The 20,893-nt window shown below is 44.2% G+C and overlaps 1 protein-coding gene across 3 annotated transcripts in view; it reads left to right on the top strand.

Moving 5' to 3' along the window:
* Positions 1–264: 264 nt before the first annotated feature.
* The window catches only part of shc1 (SHC (Src homology 2 domain containing) transforming protein 1), a 32,732-nt gene continuing 12,103 nt past the window's right edge, over positions 265–20,893 (top strand). Inside the window, exons 1-5 of one of the 3 annotated variants that reach the window (XM_049582609.1) lie at positions 265–506; positions 8,974–9,018; positions 17,483–17,647; positions 17,874–17,944; positions 20,271–20,334. In XM_049582609.1, coding sequence (XP_049438566.1) covers positions 9,007–9,018; positions 17,483–17,647; positions 17,874–17,944; positions 20,271–20,334 — 312 coding nt within the window. In that variant the 5' untranslated portion in view covers positions 265–506; positions 8,974–9,006. Of the gene's footprint in view, positions 507–8,973; positions 9,019–12,288; positions 17,648–17,873; positions 17,945–20,270; positions 20,335–20,893 lie in introns of those variants that run through there. The other 2 variants (XM_049582610.1, XM_049582608.1) reach the window with 2 other exon arrangements.

Here is a 20,893-nt window from a genome sequence, read left to right as displayed (position 1 = left end):
GGCAATTGTAGTCTTATGGTAACCAAAGAAAACTAAACTTTACTCGCTAACATGTGGTATTTATTTTAGGTAAGGTACGTATTAATGCTTTTGGCTCGCGCTCTGGGCTTTCTACATTTGCGCAATGTGCGCTGAATGGGCCAGGTGCAAAACAGGGGCCAAACACACACACACACACACACACACACACACACACACACACACACACACACACACACAGGATCCGCGGCCAGATGACGTTGCCATTTGTTCGCGGAAGTGGCTTCTGTCGTGACCGTGGAGGGGGGAGGCAGGCAGGGGGAGGAGGAAGGGAAGGAAAGGGAGAGGAAAGAAGAAGTTTAGACTAATCTCTCATGAAGTTTGTGAAAACTCTGAGGCGTCCGGCGGATTAAAAACACCACCAAACCTTTGGCCTGTTAGATGAAATTAAGCCAAAGTGTGTGCAGCAGCAGCAGCAGCTCGGTGGGCAGGAGGGGCAACTCGAGGGAACGGGAGGAAGAGAGCTGGTAAGTTCTCGTTAAAGTTGACCACACTTTTTTGGGGGCATGGTGTGTACTCTGCTACTTGCTGCGTCAGTGTAGCGGTTATTATACAGAAGTTTTTAGGAAACTGTTGACTTCGCCTGGTGTGTGTGTGTGTGTGTGTGTGTGTGTGTGTGTGTGTGTGTGTGTGTGTGTGTGTGTGTGGTGCCCGCAGGGAAGCATTGTTCTGCCTTGTGTTAGGTGAAGACGACACAGTGAAGCCTGTCGGGTTACTGTACAGAGAGTTGCTCAGGAGCAGACTGTGCACACATTAGCACAAATGTTTAACTTGTGTTCGTCCTCGCGCTGTCATCGAGTTTTCAGGTCTTGGTACCGCAGCTTCAGGTCTCCAGGAGCCAAGCAACACTATAGGAATACAGTCAGTGGTGAAGTATTGTAGTTAATTTAAAATAGGCAGTGATGAGGAGTCAACTGAGTGGCCTCAAGCTCATGATGCGTTCAGGACATGAGTAGAGAATAGCTCATTGTAATGCCTCCAGTTATCTATAATACACAGGCATATTCTCAGATAGGATATTGGAAAGAAAATAGGTATACATTTTATAATAAATTAACAGTTGCAATAAAAAGGGCCAGATATTTGCTGGGTCCACCTTCTCCAGTGTAAAGATGTTCAGATTTTCTTGGTTTAATATGCTATTGAACTGAGCATATTTGCAAATTGGACTGTTGATCAAACAAAACAAGTCATTTGAACACCATAAAACTTCAATTAATAGCCCGGGCTAGTATGTGCTTCCATCCATCCATTTTCTAACTGCTTATCCTCTTGAGGGTCATGGGGTCGCTGGAGCCTATCCCAGCTGACATCGGGCGAGAGGCTGGGTACACCCTGGACAGGTCGCCAGACTATCGCAGGGCTGACACATAGAGACAGACAACCATTCACACTCACATTCACACCTATGGCCAATTTAGAGTCACCAATTAACCTGCATGTCTTTGGACTGTGGGAGGAAGCTGGAGTACCCAGAGAAAACACGGGGAGAACATGCAAACTCTGCACAGAATGGCTCCCACACTCAAGATCAAACCAGGAAACCTCTTGCTGTGTGGCGAAAGTGCTAACCACCACCCTACCGTGCCGCTCCTAATATTTGCTTACACCACTGAAATCAACAGATGATGTACCGATATTATCGTGCTTCCCTAAAACTGACATACAAATTTGTCATCCGGCATACCGACACAACACCACTTTATCCTGTTAAAACAATACTCACAACTTGGACTAATTTTTATAAAAACAACCTTTTGATCTGAGGACCCTTATGGACTAAAACAATATAAATAACTTACATTGTAATCGAGGAATGGACACATAATTTTAAGTAGCCAAAATTGAGAAAAAAAGGCAGATTAATTGATAATGAAAATAATTATTAGTTGAAGCCTTAAAGGGACAGTTTGCTCCCCAATCAATCAATCTCAATACATATTCTTCCTCTTACCTGTAGTGCACTTTGTTTCGCTGTGATTTGCCAATTGTTGGAGATATCAGCCGTAGATGTCTGCCTTCTCTCAAATATAATGAAACTAGATGGCACTTGGCTTTTTTGTGCTCAAAGCCACCCAAAAAATACATTTGAACAAGTGCAAATTTGTAATAGCTGTGACCATGTACGCCATGCATCCACATGTTCATGCACTCACACACACAACTTCACAAACACTTGTCACTAGTACAGTGATACCACCCTACAACCACCCATTCATGAGTTATAAAGGGGATGTGGCAAAAAGGTGTGTGTGTGCATATCTGTGTGTGTGTGTGTGTGTGTGTGTCTTTCTGTAAAGTTAGTTAACGTTAATGAATTGACGTTATGTAGCCTACCATTTTGTTATAGGCCTTGCGCACTGCTGCCAGTTGGTGTGAACAGTTATTCAGCTGCCCTGTGGCTCATGACCAATATGTCCACAAAAACTTGTGCAAGTCGGTTATTTTTGTTATAACTGCCCACCTTCAAGCCTTTGCACACCAAGTCAGCATTTTTCGTATGTGTTTTTAACCCGTCATCCAACAAAATCATTAGCGTTGAAACCTCACACGCTGAGTCTGATCTGTTTATTGTTATGTTTGTTATGAAAATTCGCAATACAAGACAAAATGAAAAGACAGTGTGGTTACCTGAAGGGGCTGATGTGTCCTCCCCCTCTGTCTCCACACTGATGCTCTCTCTGTCTGCATGCATAGATCCTCCTCCTCTTCATCATCATCCACCTGAATATTACAATCAGACCTGTTGACAAAAGGCTACCTGTGTCATGAAATGATACCATGCACCCTGTTCCTCTCTTGTTGCACATGTATGTGTCCCGCAGGTTACGGCACATTTTCATCTCTGCTTTTTGCTCAACTAATTCTCTTTTGACGGATGTGAAAAAAAGCACGTAACATGAATGGCACAAGGTGAGGTCATAGTTATTTTTAGATGTGTGACAATTTCAGAAGAAAAATACAGGCCTGGTGTGCAATGGCCTTCTCACACACACACACACACACACCCCCACACACTTGACCCCCAAGCCAAATTGAAGTCTTTAGTGCAATAACTGTGGCCACCAAAGGGTGGGGAAATTCTTTTGGACCGACCAAGTGGTTGCAGCTAAAAACTCAACAGCAGTGTCTCTTTCCAGAAACCATGACCCGTTTACTCAAAATAATCCACAGACCTTGTTGTGAGCAGTTTCACGGAGGAACTATTTTCTTTCTGCCTAACTACACCTGCCAGCTGTATCACCACACAGAGGGAAGCATTCATCTACTGCTAGCTCACCTGCTCAGCCCTGGAATCAACAATGTTTAGATCTCACGCTGTCATGAGCACGAGCCCCTCGTCTGAGTAGATGCACGTTTCCTTCTGCGTGGTGATGCAGTTGGCGGATGCTGTTCAGTAGAAAGAAAATAGTTCCAACATTAAACTGGGTCTGTGGATTATCTTAAGTAACCAGGTCATGATATCTGAAAAGAGACATTGCTGTTGAGATTATTTAAATGTGTGTTTTGTTTTGTTTTGGGGTTTTTTTTGGCACTTTGAGCACCACAAGCTGAGTGCCATCTAGTTTCGTTATATTTGAGAGAAGGCAGACATCTCTACAGCTGACAACTCCAACACTCTGCAACTCACACCAAAACAATCTAGACTGATAAACAGCACTACGAGTAAGAGGAAAAATATGTATGATTGATATTAGGGAGAACTGTTCCTTTTAAAACTTGAGTCAATTTAAAAAAAAGTTTCCTAGTAGCGTCAGAGTCGAGCTGAATCTCAAGTCTTCGTCATAACTTGTCACTGAGATAAGCAAGAGAGCCTATCAGTACACACATTCATATCTATACACAATTGCACAGCGAACTTACAGCTATACTGCCCTTTTTCTTTTGTGTTGAGCGTATCCATGGAGACTGATCAGCAAAACACACCTCAGATGTGTTGAAACAGGGTCACTGTGACAGAGTTAAAGTTCACTGCGAACGAGTGAAGGACAGACAGACTATTATGGAAACAGACTCAAGGGCATGGGGGGATGATTGAGGCGACTGAAAGCAGTGGGCTCAGTGCTCTTATCAGGGTCAGCCACACCGCTCAGACCAGCAGCCCCTGACACGATATTATATGGTGGAAGTTATCTCCGCTGATGAAACGGAGGGGAAGAGAGGGTCCAATCAACAGCTGATCCGAAAAACGCTAGATTCAGACACATGTCAGGAGCCAGCCAAACGAGACGCGTGTGCACCTACACACACACGCACAAGGACAAAAACAACACAAACGGGAAGGACAGTCCAAGACGCTATCTGTCACTCAGAGCGCCGGAGCATCTCGGCCACTCTATCACACCATTGGCACAATCCAAAGTCCACTTGATTAAAATTGGATCTGTCCAATTCTGCTCAAACCGTATCAATCAAAGGTGAAAGCTTTCGTCCTGATTGACGGCACAGCGTGACGCTTGTGATTGTTGCAGCTTCCCTTTGACAGAGGTTTGCACTTGTGCACACAGCCGCACACTCACCCACAGACACGCACACACACAGTTGTTTTTTTGTAAGCAGTGAATGTTAGCGGATATTAGCCTTGAATTAGTCTTGTGATACTTTGATAAAAACACACTGGCGAGGTACTAAGCTCCTTTAAACATGTCAAGGCTGTTGACAGGACGCAGAGTGTGTGTATCCGTCCGTGGGGGTGTTCATCTATGTCTTTGTGTGATGTGTGCACTATATCTGTCTGTCTACCAGTGTGGGGGTATGTTTGTGTGTTTGTGTCTGGTGTGTGTGCTCTGGAAACAAACTGTGGGAGTTTGTTATTTTTTTTGAGGTCATAGCATGTGGTTGTCCGTCTCTACCTCTACACAATGGGGCTGAGCCTCAGCTGTGTTTCCTCCCGTGCTGCTCGGTGGAGTGCAACATGCTCAGCGCTCGGTACACTGTGTGAACCGCAGTTTGATTAAAATACTGTCCTGTGCTTTGTGATGGTAAAAATGAGACGTGAGTGTAGCCTGGGTGTAATTTACAAAAACAGAACCTAAGTTACACTATAGCAACACTTGGTGGTATATATATTAAGACTGGTTGGCTCTGATTGGTGTATCGGCTCAGACACAAACAGTTTATCAGTATGAATCAGTTCTGCCTTGAAGTCTTTATCATGGTCAATCTCTTTTTATGCAGAAAGCTAAGGTTGCATCTTTAGAAGTCACCTCTTTTGTGCAGATCTGGGCTTCCCCGCACACGTCTAGCCTTGGGTAATGTGTTGTGTGTGCGATTGAAGCTGTTCCTCTGCCAAGAAAAGGTCACTTTGGGGTTAAGTTAACATCAGGTCTGAAGCAGACGAAATTCTGATTTCCTGGTCTGTTCCTGGTAGAAGGGTCGTCACTGTTTCATGTTCTAGATTGTTCCCTTTGCTGATACTGAGAACAAGTAATCACCAATAAGATTATGATCACACTCAGGACACTAAAATAATTAACTGCTTTGCAAATATGTAGTGACAATACACTGTTATGATGCAGAAGCACCTTAATTGAATTTTATAGATAATATTGGACTTAAAAGGATAAAACGCAGCGATTTAAACTGCTTTGTTGGTCAAACAGCTGAGCAGAGACAAACAGAGACTTTGAAACTTGTTTTGCTAAAATAAAAGCAGGGATACTACAAGATGTACCTGAAATAGACAGGGCTTGACAGTAAAGGTTGCCAGGTTGCCATTTGTAACCAATTCTCGGCCTTTGGTTGCCACCAGTGGGAACCAAGGTGCAAGAATGCAAGAAAATCGTATTGCGATTATTTTGACAGATATTGCGACCATTCCCATAAGTGGGTAGTAATTTTTGCATTTAATTTTTACTGAAAAAGCTATAAAAATTATGATATGATTTTTGCTGGGTGTGTACCACAAAAGCATGTTACCTGGAATATGATTTGTAGTCCAGGGCATTTAATATTTCGATCAACTGTGCAGCCCGAACCACTTTTTACCTTAACGCTAACGAGGGACATGAAACAGCAAAACATGCCCCCCAAAATATATACATTTGTGAAATTTGTTGCATTATTGATTATTAAATATTGCTGTTTCAGTAAGAACATGAACCAGACAACACTGCACATGCATTACTGTGTCTATATGCGTGTACACAGGCATCTGTTATCGAGAAAATGGCGACGCAAATAAAGTTGCACTTAAGATTTGAATTCTTTAAAGTAGCAGCTAAAACACAAACTACAAAGAATTTTGTTCGGTTACTCTAATAAAGCTTTTAAACAATCTCTTCTATCACATTTTTATTATTAGCCTTATGTATAATTGCATAATATCTTAATAACGGGCTAAAAATGGCAACCATATTTTCAGTTTCAGCAACCAAGAGCTGAAGCCTTTAAAAGTTAGTGTTGAGCCCTGACGGAAAACATGATCTAAATGGTATTCAGCATGTGTGATGGAAAAACAAATGAATCTACTTTTGAGTCATTGTGAGTGTGTTTGCAGACTAGGGAGGTGTGTTGACCTTAAATAGCCTATGTCTTGTACCAAAATGTGCAACTTTCCTGTTATATACTGTAATGAAACAGCTTCCATGTAGTTTTCTTTGAGCAGGATCAAACCTTGAGCTGTGTTAATGTTCACCTCAACACAGCAAAAGGAAGCCTGGTTAATAGTTAATGTGAAAGAAGACATTTTTTAGTACAATACAGCACGTCAGGTGGGACGTGGAGTGTTGAGTAGGGTTGTAACTAAAGATTATTTTCATAATCAATTGATTTGTCAATTATTTGTTTTGGCAGAAAAATTTCAGAACAGTGAATCACGCCCTGTGTAATATCTTCAAATGGTTCATTTTATCTGATCAACAGTCTAAAAAATCCGAATCTATTTAGTTTATTTAGTTTAGTTCAATTCAATAGAACTTGATTTATCCTGAAGGAAATTCTTGTGCCAGAGAATGCTTCAAATTAGAGTTACTCTAAGCACAGTAACCACAATTATTCACAACCAGTACCAACAAGACAACCAGTGGGTTCCCGTGGTCAGGGTCACTCACTTGGCCCAGTTTTAAAACAATAGAGTATTGAATATCTAAAAATAAAGATAGAAGTGTTTTCAAAGCACATAAGCAAAAACCAGTGCATAATAGAGTAACAATAGGAGTACGATAAGTATAAGAGTTACTAAAAATGAACTAAAATGGTGGAAAAAAACAGACTTATTATCATGTATGATACAGAAAACCATCACATTCTCACACTTAAGAAGCAAGAAACCACCAAATAGGTGCTAGTACATTTTCTGTCAATTAATTAATCGAGCTGCAGTTTTTGTGTTCTCGAAGGCTTCTCCTTGATCTGCTGTGCCTTGGATTGATTGCCAAATGAATGATTGTCAATGCACCCAAGTTTTGATATCCACACAAAACAATACTTATTTTAGATGCCTTATTTTGAGGATTGCTAACACTTTAGGTGAACTGTAACCCTGTTATTTTCTTCACCAAACAAGCCAAACCACTTAAACAGCAGCTGTAGTGTTTGAGCACAAAGAGCCGTAAAGACAGGGAAACTTTTCTGAAATAAAATGGTAAAAAACTGGCAAAATTCTGACTTGAATCATGAAATACGATTGGAAAATATCTAAACAAGACCTGAAGCATTCGACAGTTTCATTACTCAACGCTGGTACTCAGAGAGTGTTAAAGTGTTACTGGCAACTCAAATGAAGAAACACCACTGTTAATGACAAATAAACCGTTGTAGCAAAGGGGGAAGTTGTAAGTGCAGGGAAGCAGAGAGTGGCAGCAGGAAGGGAATGATGGAAGGAGATAGAGATGTGGGAGTGTGGTTAGAGGGGGGGTGGCGGAGGGGGGTTGGCCCGACCCAAAATAGCCGTCTCACATGTTTGCTGTGTGCGTGGTGAGCTATGAAACCAGCAGAAAGGCCTCCCGCTGAATGCCTGTCTAATCTAATGTTCACCCTCACCCCTAATTTTTGAAAACTTGATTGCCATTTTGCTGTCCGTACGCACGTGCGTGTTTGCACGTCTTTTCCAATCAGAGAGGCTCTCACTTGTCAGTTACAAACCACTCCCCTCCCGCTGCTCCCTTTGCGCTCATCGTCTTCATCATTGTCTTTCTCGTCTCCGTAATGTGAACTGATGTTAGACAGCGTCTCCGGCTGGCAGTACTCCAGTAGGGAAAAGGTCACTGACTAGGCCCGTTTACTCATCTATGCTCATTTTTTTTTGGCCTAGTGTACGCAAGGGGGTGAGTGAGGCGGGTCAAATCAGATTACACACACACACACACACACACGCACACACGCACACACACGCACAGACAGTATAAGAGCAGACAGCAGATATGGCCCTGCAGCGTGTGCATTAGATCCAGAGCTCTGTCTCGGTCCGTCTCTGACTGTTTCATCTAATATACACTGACTATCTGCAGCTTCCTCGGTTGTTGCCTCTTCTTCATGCAAAGAAACAAAACGCACACTCGCCGACTTGCGCTGGGCAAGCCGAGACACAAACATCCTACACATGCGGTCCTTTCAGTTAATTCCATTCATTCCACAGAGTGTGTTTCAACATGCACGCTGGATTATTGCCTCTCTCCTCTCGCTCACACTCTTTCATCCTCTCGCTGTCTTTTACTTTTCTCTCCTACTCAATCTCGCCCCGTCTCAAGTCAATGTTTTGTCTCTGTGTGCTTAACCAGTTGGGCCGTTTATATCAAGGAGGTCCCATGACCCTCTCCACAGCTGATCCTGGGAGCAAAGCATGCTGGGAGTCAAGTAGCTGCAAGGGCGGCATTGGAGCATGCTATGATTGGCTCCTTGAGTTATGTGTGTGTCAGTGTGTGTGTGTGTGTGTGTGTGTGCGTGTGCGTGTGTGTGTGTACAGTATGCTGATGTGCAGTTTGGTGTTTTTAGGGTTACGGACTCACAGGCAGCCTGTGTTGGCCGATGGAATATATGGTAAGACATTCAAATGATACAACCAGCTAATAAAAAACACAACGTGACACAGTGGCAAAGGCGCTGATTCTACTCACGACAACATAATGGCGAATTGAAAGGTCAAAACTCTAATGTCAAATATGTAAATCAGTGGTAATAATGGTATTTCAAGATTTATGAGAGGTTTAATGGTAAGATAAAACTAAGTAAACCCTCCTGGAAGTAATCATTTGGTCAATTTATCTTCAGTCGTGTTAAATATTGGTCTTATAGTTAATGAATTATAAATTTAGGGCTGCAGGATTACACCCAAAAATGCTCTAAATCAGTTTTCTAGATATAGTGACTGCAGTTTTTAGTAGGGGTGTCATAATTCACAGAATATAGTCTGACTCATTTCTAATATATCATGGAACAAAGTCTCCTCGAGATGTTCCCTACATTTCTATTCTCAATTTATTATAATTCAGCTCTATTACATAGCGAAGTTTAAGACTTTGAAATGAGAAAGTGGAGCTTTGTGTGACCCATTTAGATGAGTTTCTCAGCAGTGGCAGAAAACAGGACCATTATTCAACGGATTCTGAACAAAGCACACTATAGTATAAAGTGTAAGTATACAGTATGATCCCCTGCAGATGATTTGAGAAAGCAAACTGTTTCTACAACACATTTGGCATCTTATTGTAAAGTTTTCCCCCCTGCAGCAACAGTCTAAAATGAATATTTAAATATAGCGAGGATGCCAGTATTTACAGTCGTGTGAAACTGGAAACTAGTCACAGAATGTAATCATGCATGAGTAATTGTGCAGCCCTGCTTATTTAAATTTATTGCGGGTTGAGTGAGTTATTCTTAACAACACTCAGTTGCCAGTTTATTAAAGGTCCAGTGTGTAGGATTTTGGGGTATATACTGGCATAAATGGAATATTAGACAATAAGTATGTTTAGTTTAAAATAAAATAAAAAGATTTGTTTTTGTTACCTTAGAATGTTTATATCTACATAGGAGCAGGTCCTCGTCCACTGAGTCCACCATGTTTCTACAGTGGCCCAGAGTGGCAAACCAAACACTGGCTGTAGAGAAGGCCCCAAGATTTTGGGCTAGCAGCCCCTCCACGACAAGCAGTGTTGTGAAAACACTTCAACCTGAAACTGCTTTATGCAGTGTTTTTACTGGTTTAAATCACCTGGTCCGTTTGTTTTTGAGAGGTAGAGACCTCTGCGGATAATTCAGCTCCCGGTAAAAATCTCGTGAACGTCTCGAACTGAAGTTATCAGAGAAAAAAGGTGAGCACACATTAGCAGGTGCTAGGCTAGTCGTACGTCTCTGACATACCAAACAGCACTGAAGAAACACTGAATTCTAGTGTGAAACAGCTTTATTACGCTCTTTTACTGGTTTAAATCACCTGTCTGTTTGTTTTTGAGAGATAGAGACCTCTGCGGATTATTTGGCTCCCGGTAAAAATCTCCTGAACATCTCGTTCTTAAGTTATCAGAGAAGCAAGGTGAGCATACATTAGCAAGTGCTAGGCTTGTGGTACGTCTCTGACATGCCAAACAGCATTGAAGAAACACTGATTTGTAGCATGAAACAGCTTTATTACGTATTTTTACTGGTTTAAATCACTTGGTCTGTTTGTTTTTGAGAGATAGAGACCTCTGTGGATAATTAGGCTCCTAGTAAAAACCTCCTGAACATCTCATTCTTAAGTTATCAGAGAAAAAAGGTGAGCACACAATAGCAGGCGTTAGGCTTGTGGTATGTCTCTGACATGCCAAACAGCGTTGAAGAAACACTGATTTGTAGCATGAAACAGCTTTATTACGTATTTTTACTGGTTTAAATCACCTGGTCTGTTTGTTTTTGAGAGGGAGAGACTTCTGCGGATAATTCGGCTCCCAATAAAAATCTCCTCAACAAAGAACACTGAAAGAATTCTATCCGGACGGAAGAAGTTTTAGCTGGTTGCAATCTGCGGCCCTCAGTGTAAGATGCCATTTAATCCCCCTAAATCTTACACACTGCTCCTTTAAGTACACCTAGTTAAAACGAATGCAGTCCAATACAAGAGTCCTGCATTAAATCCTACCTTCATTAAGGTTGTGGTGTTCAGTGTTTGTTAGGACTGTTTTAAAGAAGTGTTGATTGAGCCTAATGGTCTGTTCAGCAGCTGCAGTTTGCAGGATTGTTGCAGACTGCATTAGTCTGAGTTGGGTGCAGCTAATAAACTGTCAACTGAGTGAGCATTTTTAACATAAACTCAGGATAGCTCATAAATGATTCACCAACAAAAATACAATTCTTAAAGGAAAAAAAAATTATATATTTTTGTCAGCCCTGAGCCACAGTGTGTCATGTGTTTCACTAGTTATAGGCATGGTGCAGGCTACAGGGTGGAGGGGTGGTTGTCCTCAACAATCACTATGATACCCATCACTGTGTGGTGTACGGTGATGGGTTTTACCTCAAATGACACCCCAGCTCTCTGCAGTTGTCTGCCGGTGTAGTGGTCAAACGTAGTACTGCAGGGAACTGTATATTGGGGTGTCATTTGAGGACTCCTTGCTATATCCACTCTGCCGTGTCCCCGTGTCACTCTTTGGGTGGTTCCTTCTGCTTTCCGCAACACTGCCTTCTCATCAGATACGCTTGAATTTCGGGACCTATCTGTGGGATCTCTGCTTTCCGTTTGCCTCTACTCGGTTGTTATTGTGCTTGTCTGGTAATAACCTGTCCTCTTTCCCCCTAGAGAGCTCTAGTCGTGTAGTAACGTAGGGGATGTTTACCATGTGAATGAAAATCTTTTTAATATTATTTTAATTTTAATTTGTCCACTTTCATCAAGGTTATACAGAGTGACCTCGTGTCACACTCTGCACAGTCTGTAGAGGGAGGGTGAACCCTCTCCATCCTCCCTGTCGCTCTTTCTCTCCCTCTTTCACTCTGTTTCTCAGGTTACCAAACATGAATAAGGGAGGAGACTTGAATAGCCAACATGGACAAACCCCCCCCCCCCCCCCAAACACATGCACATACAAACATACATTTCTCCCCCACTTTCTCTCTCCCCCCCCCCCCCCCCTCCCTTCTCCCACATCTCCATCTCCCTTTGGAGTGTGTGCATTAATGTGCAGGAGCGCAGCATCTTGCTGTGCATACACATGTACACTGCTAAATGAGTGAGGCTGCAGAGAGGTGGGGGGAAGGGGAGGAAACAGGAAGGAGGTAGGATGGGAGAAAGGGAGGTGGGGAGGGCAGAGGCAGCAGCCATGAGTGAGTGTGTGTGTGTGCGTGTGTGTGTGTGAGATAGAGAGAAAGAGACGGTAAGAGAGAGAATGGGAGGCAGCTTCACCCACCCAGACTGGGAGGAGGGGAGGACAGACAGCGTGCCCGTCCCTCTAACAGACAGAGGTGAAAGGAAAGTGGGAATGAGAGACAGACGTGAGGGGAGAAGAGGCGCACAATGAAGGAGTGCCATTGTCCATCCTGGCAGCACTGCCATTTCACCATCTGCTGAGAGAGAAAGAGAGAGAGAGAGAGGAGGAGGAGAAGTAAAGAGAAGAGGAGGCAGCCAAACGGAGGAGAGGATAGATGGAGAGAAGCTGCCGGCAGTGACTTTGTGAATTAATCGAGCGGAAGAGCGGATCAGAGGAGAAGCACGTTTTTCAGGGAGTGGACGGACGGAGAGCCAGAAAGAGGAAGGAGAGGACGGATGACCGGACAGTCAGAGGCTGTTTAAACATTAATGTGGTTCTCATGTGAATATGGAGCCCAGCTTTAGATGATTCACAGTGGATTATCAACTGTATGCTTTTTAAAACCAAAAAACAAAAGAGAGGAACTATTAATGCTTTGCCATTCATGAAAACAAAGAAAGAACTCTTAGGGAAATTGATCAGACTCACTTTATACAGAACAATTTCAGTGACTTTTTTTTGTTTGTTTTTTGTAAAGATAGACTCTCTTTGTGACTTCTGATTTTCTATTCTCTAAGAGCATACTCTGCAGGATGTTATACAATCATTTGTTAGCTGCTGCACAGAATATTCAGGTTGTTTTTATGCAACTTTTCTAAACATCAGTGTTGTCCTTTAGAAGTGAATGCTCAGTGTAGTTGTTGTTGTTTATACTGTTATTAGGAACGTGATTGTTGTCCTTTTGAAATAATATCATACAGTTTCACATGCCCTAGTTGGAGTCAGTGCATGCAGCCGACATGGGATGTCAACATTGATTGGGTTTTATGGCTGGCGCGACGCCGGTCAAACTTTGATCATTTCCTGAAACCTATTGATCTTTCTAGGATGCTTTAGTTTTTTCCTCCTGTTGGCTGAAAAAAAAGAAAAAGCTCAAAAGTGGAGCCTTTGATGCAGCAACTAATTGCTGTCTTGTGATTTGACAAAGCAGTTATCTCTTTGTCTGAAGATTTCTGCGGTTGTCGGGACTTCTCAGTATATATCCTCCGCAGGCATCTCTTTTAATGTCTGTTGCCATAGCAACGGGCAGCAGCTGCAGACTGAACAAGATGTAAAGTTCCTTTTTCTTGTCTTATCTTTTAAAACTGGTGCTTTTCCATTAGGTAATTGTATATATTTAGTAGATAAGAGGCAGTGGAATTGATAAGTCCAAGGTTGTGTGCAGTTTTTAAGACTTTCATCCTCAGACGGGATTGTTCTCTTTCTTTACTAGACAGTCTTTGTCTATGCGGAGCTCGGGGAGACTCCGAGAATCAGGGTTGTTTCAGGTCACCTGTCTCCCCCTCCCCATTCTGTGTAGTAGTCTGCGATTCAGCCCAGCTCGGCTTGTCCTGATCTCACCTTTTGTCAACGGCAACTACCATCTTCATCAGTCAAGCTGATGTGCCATTATCAGGAATGGCTGGATAAATTAGATTATCAGACTGGATTCACTTGTACATATCACTCTGTGCAGCTGCTTGGCCCCGGGGCCACTAATCACCGATCATTAGGTGTGCTGTGTTTGTGACAGTCTGTTCCTTTTTCCGTCTGTGTAGGTGACTCAGGATTTCTCCTCATGTAGAGGGTCATTTCCTCTGCAGTCACCTGACCTGACCTACACTGTGTTCTGTGCACTAAAACATCCTCGGGCAAGGCGAGGGTTAATTCTGCTTTTAGACCAGTGTCTCAGTGTATGGGAACACACCTGGATTTTCCCCCTCTATTGTCCATTTCTGTTGGATCTTTTGCCTTTTTTTAAAGTGCTAATTCCCTCTTTAGGCTAATTTCTGGTTTTTACTAGGGGTGTGACTGACTGTTGTGTTTGTTCTGCATGCTCTTGATTGTCCAAATACCGCGTGTCTTTTGTGACTTTTCCAGCCATACTTCTTTACAGCTTTCTGGAGATCATCCCAGCCTGTCTGGCAGTGTGAGAGTGTGACTGGATCCTCCATGGTGCTTTTTGGCCAAGACCAGATGGATGACTAGCTAGAATTGCTAGACAATCCCTCTGTGGTGCTAGACTGGTGTAGGCGACTGTTCCTTTGCCATGCGTCCAGCGCCCACTACAAGCTGGTCCGCTGTATTTCAGACTCAGTTAAGTCTTAAAATGTTAGTGTGTGGAAAAATCAACCTTCCCACTTGGAGTCACTGAGACATCGGTGCCAAAATTACAGCGTTGTGTAAGTTGTCTGAGCAAGGAGTGTTTAAACCTTGTTCTCCTTCAAGGGAGTAAAGGTCAAGAGATTGTAAATATGACTAGTGCCTGAACAGCACTGAGGTGTAGGCCAGCCAGCTTGCTGCAGGACTGTAGGTGTAGCCTTGCCTCCTCCTGAGGTCAAACTGCTGCCGACTGTTTTGTTTGTGGGACTCTGCGAGAGACTGTTACCGTAAACAGACTGTTGTTTGCCTTCTAGGTTGGACTATGCAGAATGTGAGATGTTGTGTGGCGGCTGTACAGTAGTTTGTAATCGAACTGAGAGCTAACCTGCTGCTTGACAAGCCCTGCCTTAGATAAGGAAGGAAGCAGTTCCAGAGTGTAACCCTTGGCTTGTTCATATCATATGGGGCTGTGTCAACGCTCTTCTCTCAGGTAACTGACTATAATCTGGGCTTTGTTATTTGAACCTGGCAAAAATAAAGTAACAGGGTGAGAAGAGAGGTGCACAGAGAGATCAGCTTAACAACAGAGTGCCGTTTTAATTGAGCATTTCCAGCTGGGTGAGCGAGTTCACGTTCAACTCTGATGAGCCTCCAGCACCATTCAGGGAACCCTGGGCTGGGAGTTCAAACCGGACAAATCAGGTCTCATTACCATCACAACAAGCCCACCGGTAGTCGTCATCAGCCAATGACCTACATTCTCTGGTGTTACATCACCACCGTGCTACTGCAGTGTGTGTCACTGTACCAGACGTAGACAACATCTCAGACTTAACCTACCACTATCTAATGGTGCTCCAGAAAAAAACATCCTAACCGAGGCGGCCAGAACACACTTGAACCAAGGCAGCCTCGCTTGTTTTAGCCATATCAGGAACTTCAGTCAGGAACGGGCCCCAACTCTGCCGGCCCAGTCTTAACTTTTTTTTTCTTTCTGTTTTTCAACTGGTGTCTAAATAGGTGACCATGCCTAGCCTCTAGCCATCCCTAATATCAAAGTTAGAGAGGCAGAAAGACAGGGATCACCATTAATATATTAGACAAGGGGACTGTTAAACAGGACAGCCTGGAGAACGGGAGAGCAGACGAGGGAGGGGGTGAGGGGGAGCGAGAGATCATCTGGAAGAGGAGAGAGGAAGTGGTGGCGCGGGAGAGGGCGGAGGCATTGGAGAGACAGAGATTGGCAGACTATATTGTGTGGAGGAAGAGAGAGGGCTTCCAAGAGAAGAGAGGAGACAGAGAGAAGGGAGGAAAGAGTGCAGAGAAAGGGAACGAGGCTGTGCCAGAAGTGATCTGGAAGAGGAGAGAAGAGGAGGAAGAAGGGAGGGAGAGAGCGAGGGCCATTCAGAGAGGACATGAAACCATTTGGAGGAAGAGAGAGAGGGAGTAAAAGAGGAATCCGCTGAAAGATTTGAGAGTACGATGCCCTTGAGAAGTAGGTGTTAAAGGAAGCGTGCTACGTTGGATACTAGCCATACGTCAGTAAGCCTCCTCTCTCTTCTTTAGCAGTTCTGGGCTTCATTGAGCTCTGCAGGTGCTCACTGTAGTATCGACCAATTGGAGCCGTGCATTGTGTGTGTGTGTGTGTGTGTGTGTGTGTTGCTGCCGTGCTCGTGCGTGCAGCCCCCCTTGCGATCCCCTCGTTGGCTGCTAATAGGATTTTTATGGGCCCGTGTCAAGCAGGATAGAGCTGCCAAGGGGAGCCGCTTCACACATGCACGCGTGTGCGCGCACCAACACACATTTACACTGATAATCTAAGAAGCATTGTGGGCAGGGAAGGTTTATACTGCCTCACACGCATGTAAACACATCACATACAAGAATGCACCCCTCAGTGCAGTAGGACGCATATGCGAGGGGGGCGTTGAGAGACAATCACTTGTGTTGATTCTCCATGGTGCTGCCGACAGCTGGATAACCGGCCCTCACTGAGAGGCTATTAAGTTGGGAGAAGATACTCACAGATATTGTTTTACATTATGGCAAAAACACCAAGATGAACACTTTCTGGAGAGCTAAGATCGTGTCGTCATCATCAGTCCCTGGGAACACAATGAACACTGATGCAGATTTAAAAGTGAACTGATGACAACATGATCCGCACTGGTGCACTACTAACAAACTTTTTTCATCTGCATTCCAACATTAACTGGGACACCCCACTTTTCCTCTGCGCCTCTCCTCATTCTGCTTTCATTGTGGGTAAAGCCGTTTGTAAAGCAGTTTGGTTTCGGCCGCCTGGTGATGAGCGGAGGACAGACAACCAGACAGATGGATGCGGCTCTTACGCTGAGGGAGACAGACAGATGGCTGTGTGTCCTTTTAGAGAAAAACTTTGAATACTGAGACAAAGAGACTTTGATTGAATCACTAGAGCCTGTGTGGACTTGTGCGGATATAAAAACTGACGCTGCAGATTCATTATGGAGCTTGTCCCAAAAACCAAGTACACCCACTTTCGGAGTGAATCGCTGAGCTCAACTGATGAAACAAACTCCAATCCATCACCGTTCCCTCCTTCCAGTCCTGCCACCCCGCTCACTCCCTCCCCTGGTTTACCTTCTTCTCTCTCCTCCTCGTCTCTCACTCCCATCTTGCCCCCCTCTTCTCCCCGCCCGGCTGAGAACAGCCCCACCACCCTCTGCTCCTTCTTCCCCAGGATGGGATCCCTTCGCCTGGGCGTCTCTGCCACCCTTCTCCCAGGACTCAAGGCCTCAAGCAGGCCGCAGCAGCCTCAAGCGCCTGTTGAGTCCTCCGGGGACGACCGGAGCAGCTCTAGCTCCTCCCCTCCGTTTCATCACCCCATTCCCCCTTTAACCGCTCCTTCTCCCCCTCCCCGACCTCCTCTGCAGGACATGAACCGGCTGGGAGTGGCGGCCAGAAGGGCACGGGTGGAAGGAGGGCAGCTGGGAGGAGATGAGTGGACGCGCCATGGCTCCTTTGTCAACAAGCCCACCCGCGGCTGGCTGCACTCCGACAGTGTGGTCAGCACCACCGGTGTTTCCTACAGTGTACGGGTAAGGGACTGGCACACTCTCACTAACCCCCAGCTAAAATACATAATTACACATCTCTCTTTCCAGTGAGTTTCTTTGCACATATACACCCTGCTCTCACATTTTTAGAAACTGACACAGACACAAGGAGAGGCTTTCTTTCATCTGTTGTGCTCCATCTGTCCAAAGGGACTGTGATGCAGGAAATGTCTGATGCTAATGTGTTGCCTTCCTGTTTCCTGAGCAGTACATGGGCTGCGTGGAGGTGCTACAGTCAATGCGAGCGCTGGACTTCAACACCAGAACTCAGGTCACCAGGTGAGATTACACACTGAATATGAGCCGCTTGCTTCCTATTTCTGTCATTTAAAGCAACAGTATGCAACTTTTTTTCTGAAAGTAGCAGCTTTAACATCATTCAGATGGTACACTGACTTGCAACAGGAAGAATAGCGCCTCTTTCATTCCCACTTCATGGCTTGAATGCCTGTTTTTGTACTATGCAACTTTGGCAAGTGGGTAGGATCTCGAGCACTATGGTGCACACAGTTCCAGCTAGCTATAAGAAAAAGAAAAAGCTAGCTCTTTTTATCTTTTTTATTACAACCTTTCGCCCCCCTGCCTCTGGTGAATTTGTTGTGTACATGTTGTGTAGCTGTCTCAATAAAGTTGGAAAAGAAAGGGTTCCCACTGATCCTTAAAAAGTCTTGGAATACATTAATCTAAAAATAAGGCCTCCATTGGTATTAAGATACCTTTCAAAAGTCATAAAAATGCTTGGGAGTTTATGGATCGTTTTTCCTGGTGTTACATTATAAAATCTCAAATTAATTGGTAATTTTTACAAGATAATTTACCCGTGTTAACATCATGCAGATCAGCATAGTGGAACCAACAACACTCATTTTATTTCCTCCCAGAACAGATGATCCACTGTCTGCTAGCTAGCTGTCACTGTACCCTGAAGGACACAGGGAAGTGCAAATTCAATGAAAATTGGCTATATATCAGAGATTTCGTGGCATGGCTGAATCCGGAACAATATCATGTTACAATAGTGGTAGTGATCTGTCTCATGCCTCATGGGAAAACGACAACTAGAACAACAGCTAGAGCTGTACCTGACTAAGAATTATGTCAGCCAAATCAGATTTGGCTGTTAATTACGAATATTTGATAATTCGGTGTTATGATTTTTGTTTTTTTCCTTTCCTTTTCCTTATGAATGAACTCAGCGGGACGTTCAGTGTGACAGCGGCATTCATGTAATATAGTAAACATGCTAATAAGCCCTAATAACTGATCGGAAATGTGCAACAACATTTTGTGCCAACACTAGATATCAAACAAAAGCCAGAGACTGTGTCGTATTAAGTATCTGTGAGCTGTTAATTCACCACTTCTAAGCAGTAGAGGGAAGATAATGTTATCTTGGAGCCTTACAGTGGAAAGATTCTCCTCCTCTGTGCCGCTGCATCACGTCCACAGCTGTCTGTACCAAAGAGTAGCATGAAAGTCAAGAGTAGCAAAATCTGGGGGCCAAAACGTCCCCAGAAATACAACTGCTGGACTTGAAGCAACTTCGGTCGACTGAGGGGTCCCCGACGGACGATTTGAATCTCCTCCGTTCAAGGGGCAGCCCTACCGACAGCAAGGTGTACATCCCAGCCAATGTTATGCATGAACGTTTTTGATGTAGGCTGTAACCCTATTGGCGTCATCCCAGCCTCACAGAGTTTTGTAGTTTTTCCAGACACCAAAAGTCACATTTAAACTCTTAGCACACTATGTATATGGACTGAAAATGAAAACGGGAGCTGTCATTCTTCATGTCATTCTTTTTGTTATTCCTTTAATGTCTTCTGATGTCACAGTAAATAAAACTATGCAGTCTTGTAACGTTACTCTACTCTATGAGTGGACGTGGTTCTTTGATGTCATATTTGCTGGGTACAAATCCTTCAACTTGTCAGCAAATGCTCGTGCACAGCTGTTCATGAGACTTTTCCAGACAGAGATGATGCCAATAGTGTTACCGCCTACGTTGCAAACTTTCACAGACAACATTGGCAGGGTTGTACACTCTGCTGTCGGACTGTCGTTTTCCTGTTAGCTGTGGGATAGCTCACTACGGCTTCTGTCAGGATGGTATAAACAGCTTGCCACCCTGTATTTACAACAGTGAATGTAGTGATGTCAAATTTAAAAAATACTGATTCTTGCATAGTGTTGCTTTAATTTCTCCTTTGCACAGGGGGGGCGAGGTAATAAAAGTGTGGCCAGACATAGAGAAACACAGCTCACCTCTCACATATTTCTTTGTCTGCCTGCTCCCTTTCTGTCCCGCTTCTGTTCTCTTTCTTTCACTAGCTTGTTTCTCTCTGAGTTAGTGTCAGACTGCATCAGCTCATGTGTGCATGTGTGTGTATACACGCCTGCAGCTCTCTCAGACCCTAAATTAGAACGTCCTGGAATCCTGGTGGTTTCCTTCTGGTTTCCGTAGTGATGTTTGTCTCCGTGGTAAAGACGAGCACAGTTCAGGGACGATAAATTCGATCACCCGCTGCTACATAATTGTGAGTCCGGGAAGGTGCAAGGGTTAATGCCGTGCTGTTGCACCGCGTGCATGTTGTCGATGTTTCAGGGAGGCCATCTCTGTGGTGTGCGAGGCCGTGCCCGGAGCCAAAGGAGCCCAGCGCAGGAGAAAGGTACACAGCACGCACACGAGCACACACCCTTACAGGACATTATTTATTTATACAGCTTAAGTGGGCAGCAGAGGGGAGGGTTTTCTGGATAAGAGCTAGATTTAGCTTGATTGTCCACTCTGTGGTCAGTTGGCTATTCAGTCACACACTCTCCCTCAAACACACGCGCAGATCTTGATTTAGGCTGATTGTACACTTCTGTGGTTAGCGGGCTACTCGCAGGTAATTACCAATCACTCTCTGGTCTCCCTTTTCCCGCCCTCTTGTCACAAGGGAGGCTGGAGAGGTGGAGTAGTAGCTTGTGTGGAGCCAGCGTCGGGCCAGAGAAGCACTACAGATGAGCAGACACAGCCGTCAGTCTGCTGTGTAAAGACTGCGTGTGTCTGCGCACAGTATTTCTGTAAAACTAAAAACATCCACCCAAACACTTTGTAAAACAGGTGGCTAAATCCAGCAGCCTGTTGCCGTAGCAGGGTTTGACCAAGGAATGTCTGGCATACCAGACAAAGCACAGCTATAGGATGTAAACTAGAATAGATTAAACTAGTCTAGTCTCTCT

The sequence above is a fragment of the Epinephelus fuscoguttatus genome, linkage group LG8 (genome assembly GCF_011397635.1).
Source record: "Epinephelus fuscoguttatus linkage group LG8, E.fuscoguttatus.final_Chr_v1".
NCBI classification, from domain to species: domain Eukaryota; kingdom Metazoa; phylum Chordata; class Actinopteri; order Perciformes; family Serranidae; genus Epinephelus; species Epinephelus fuscoguttatus.
The sequence above is the reverse complement of the archived record's forward strand: the minus strand, read 5'-3'. Positions and strand labels throughout refer to the sequence as shown.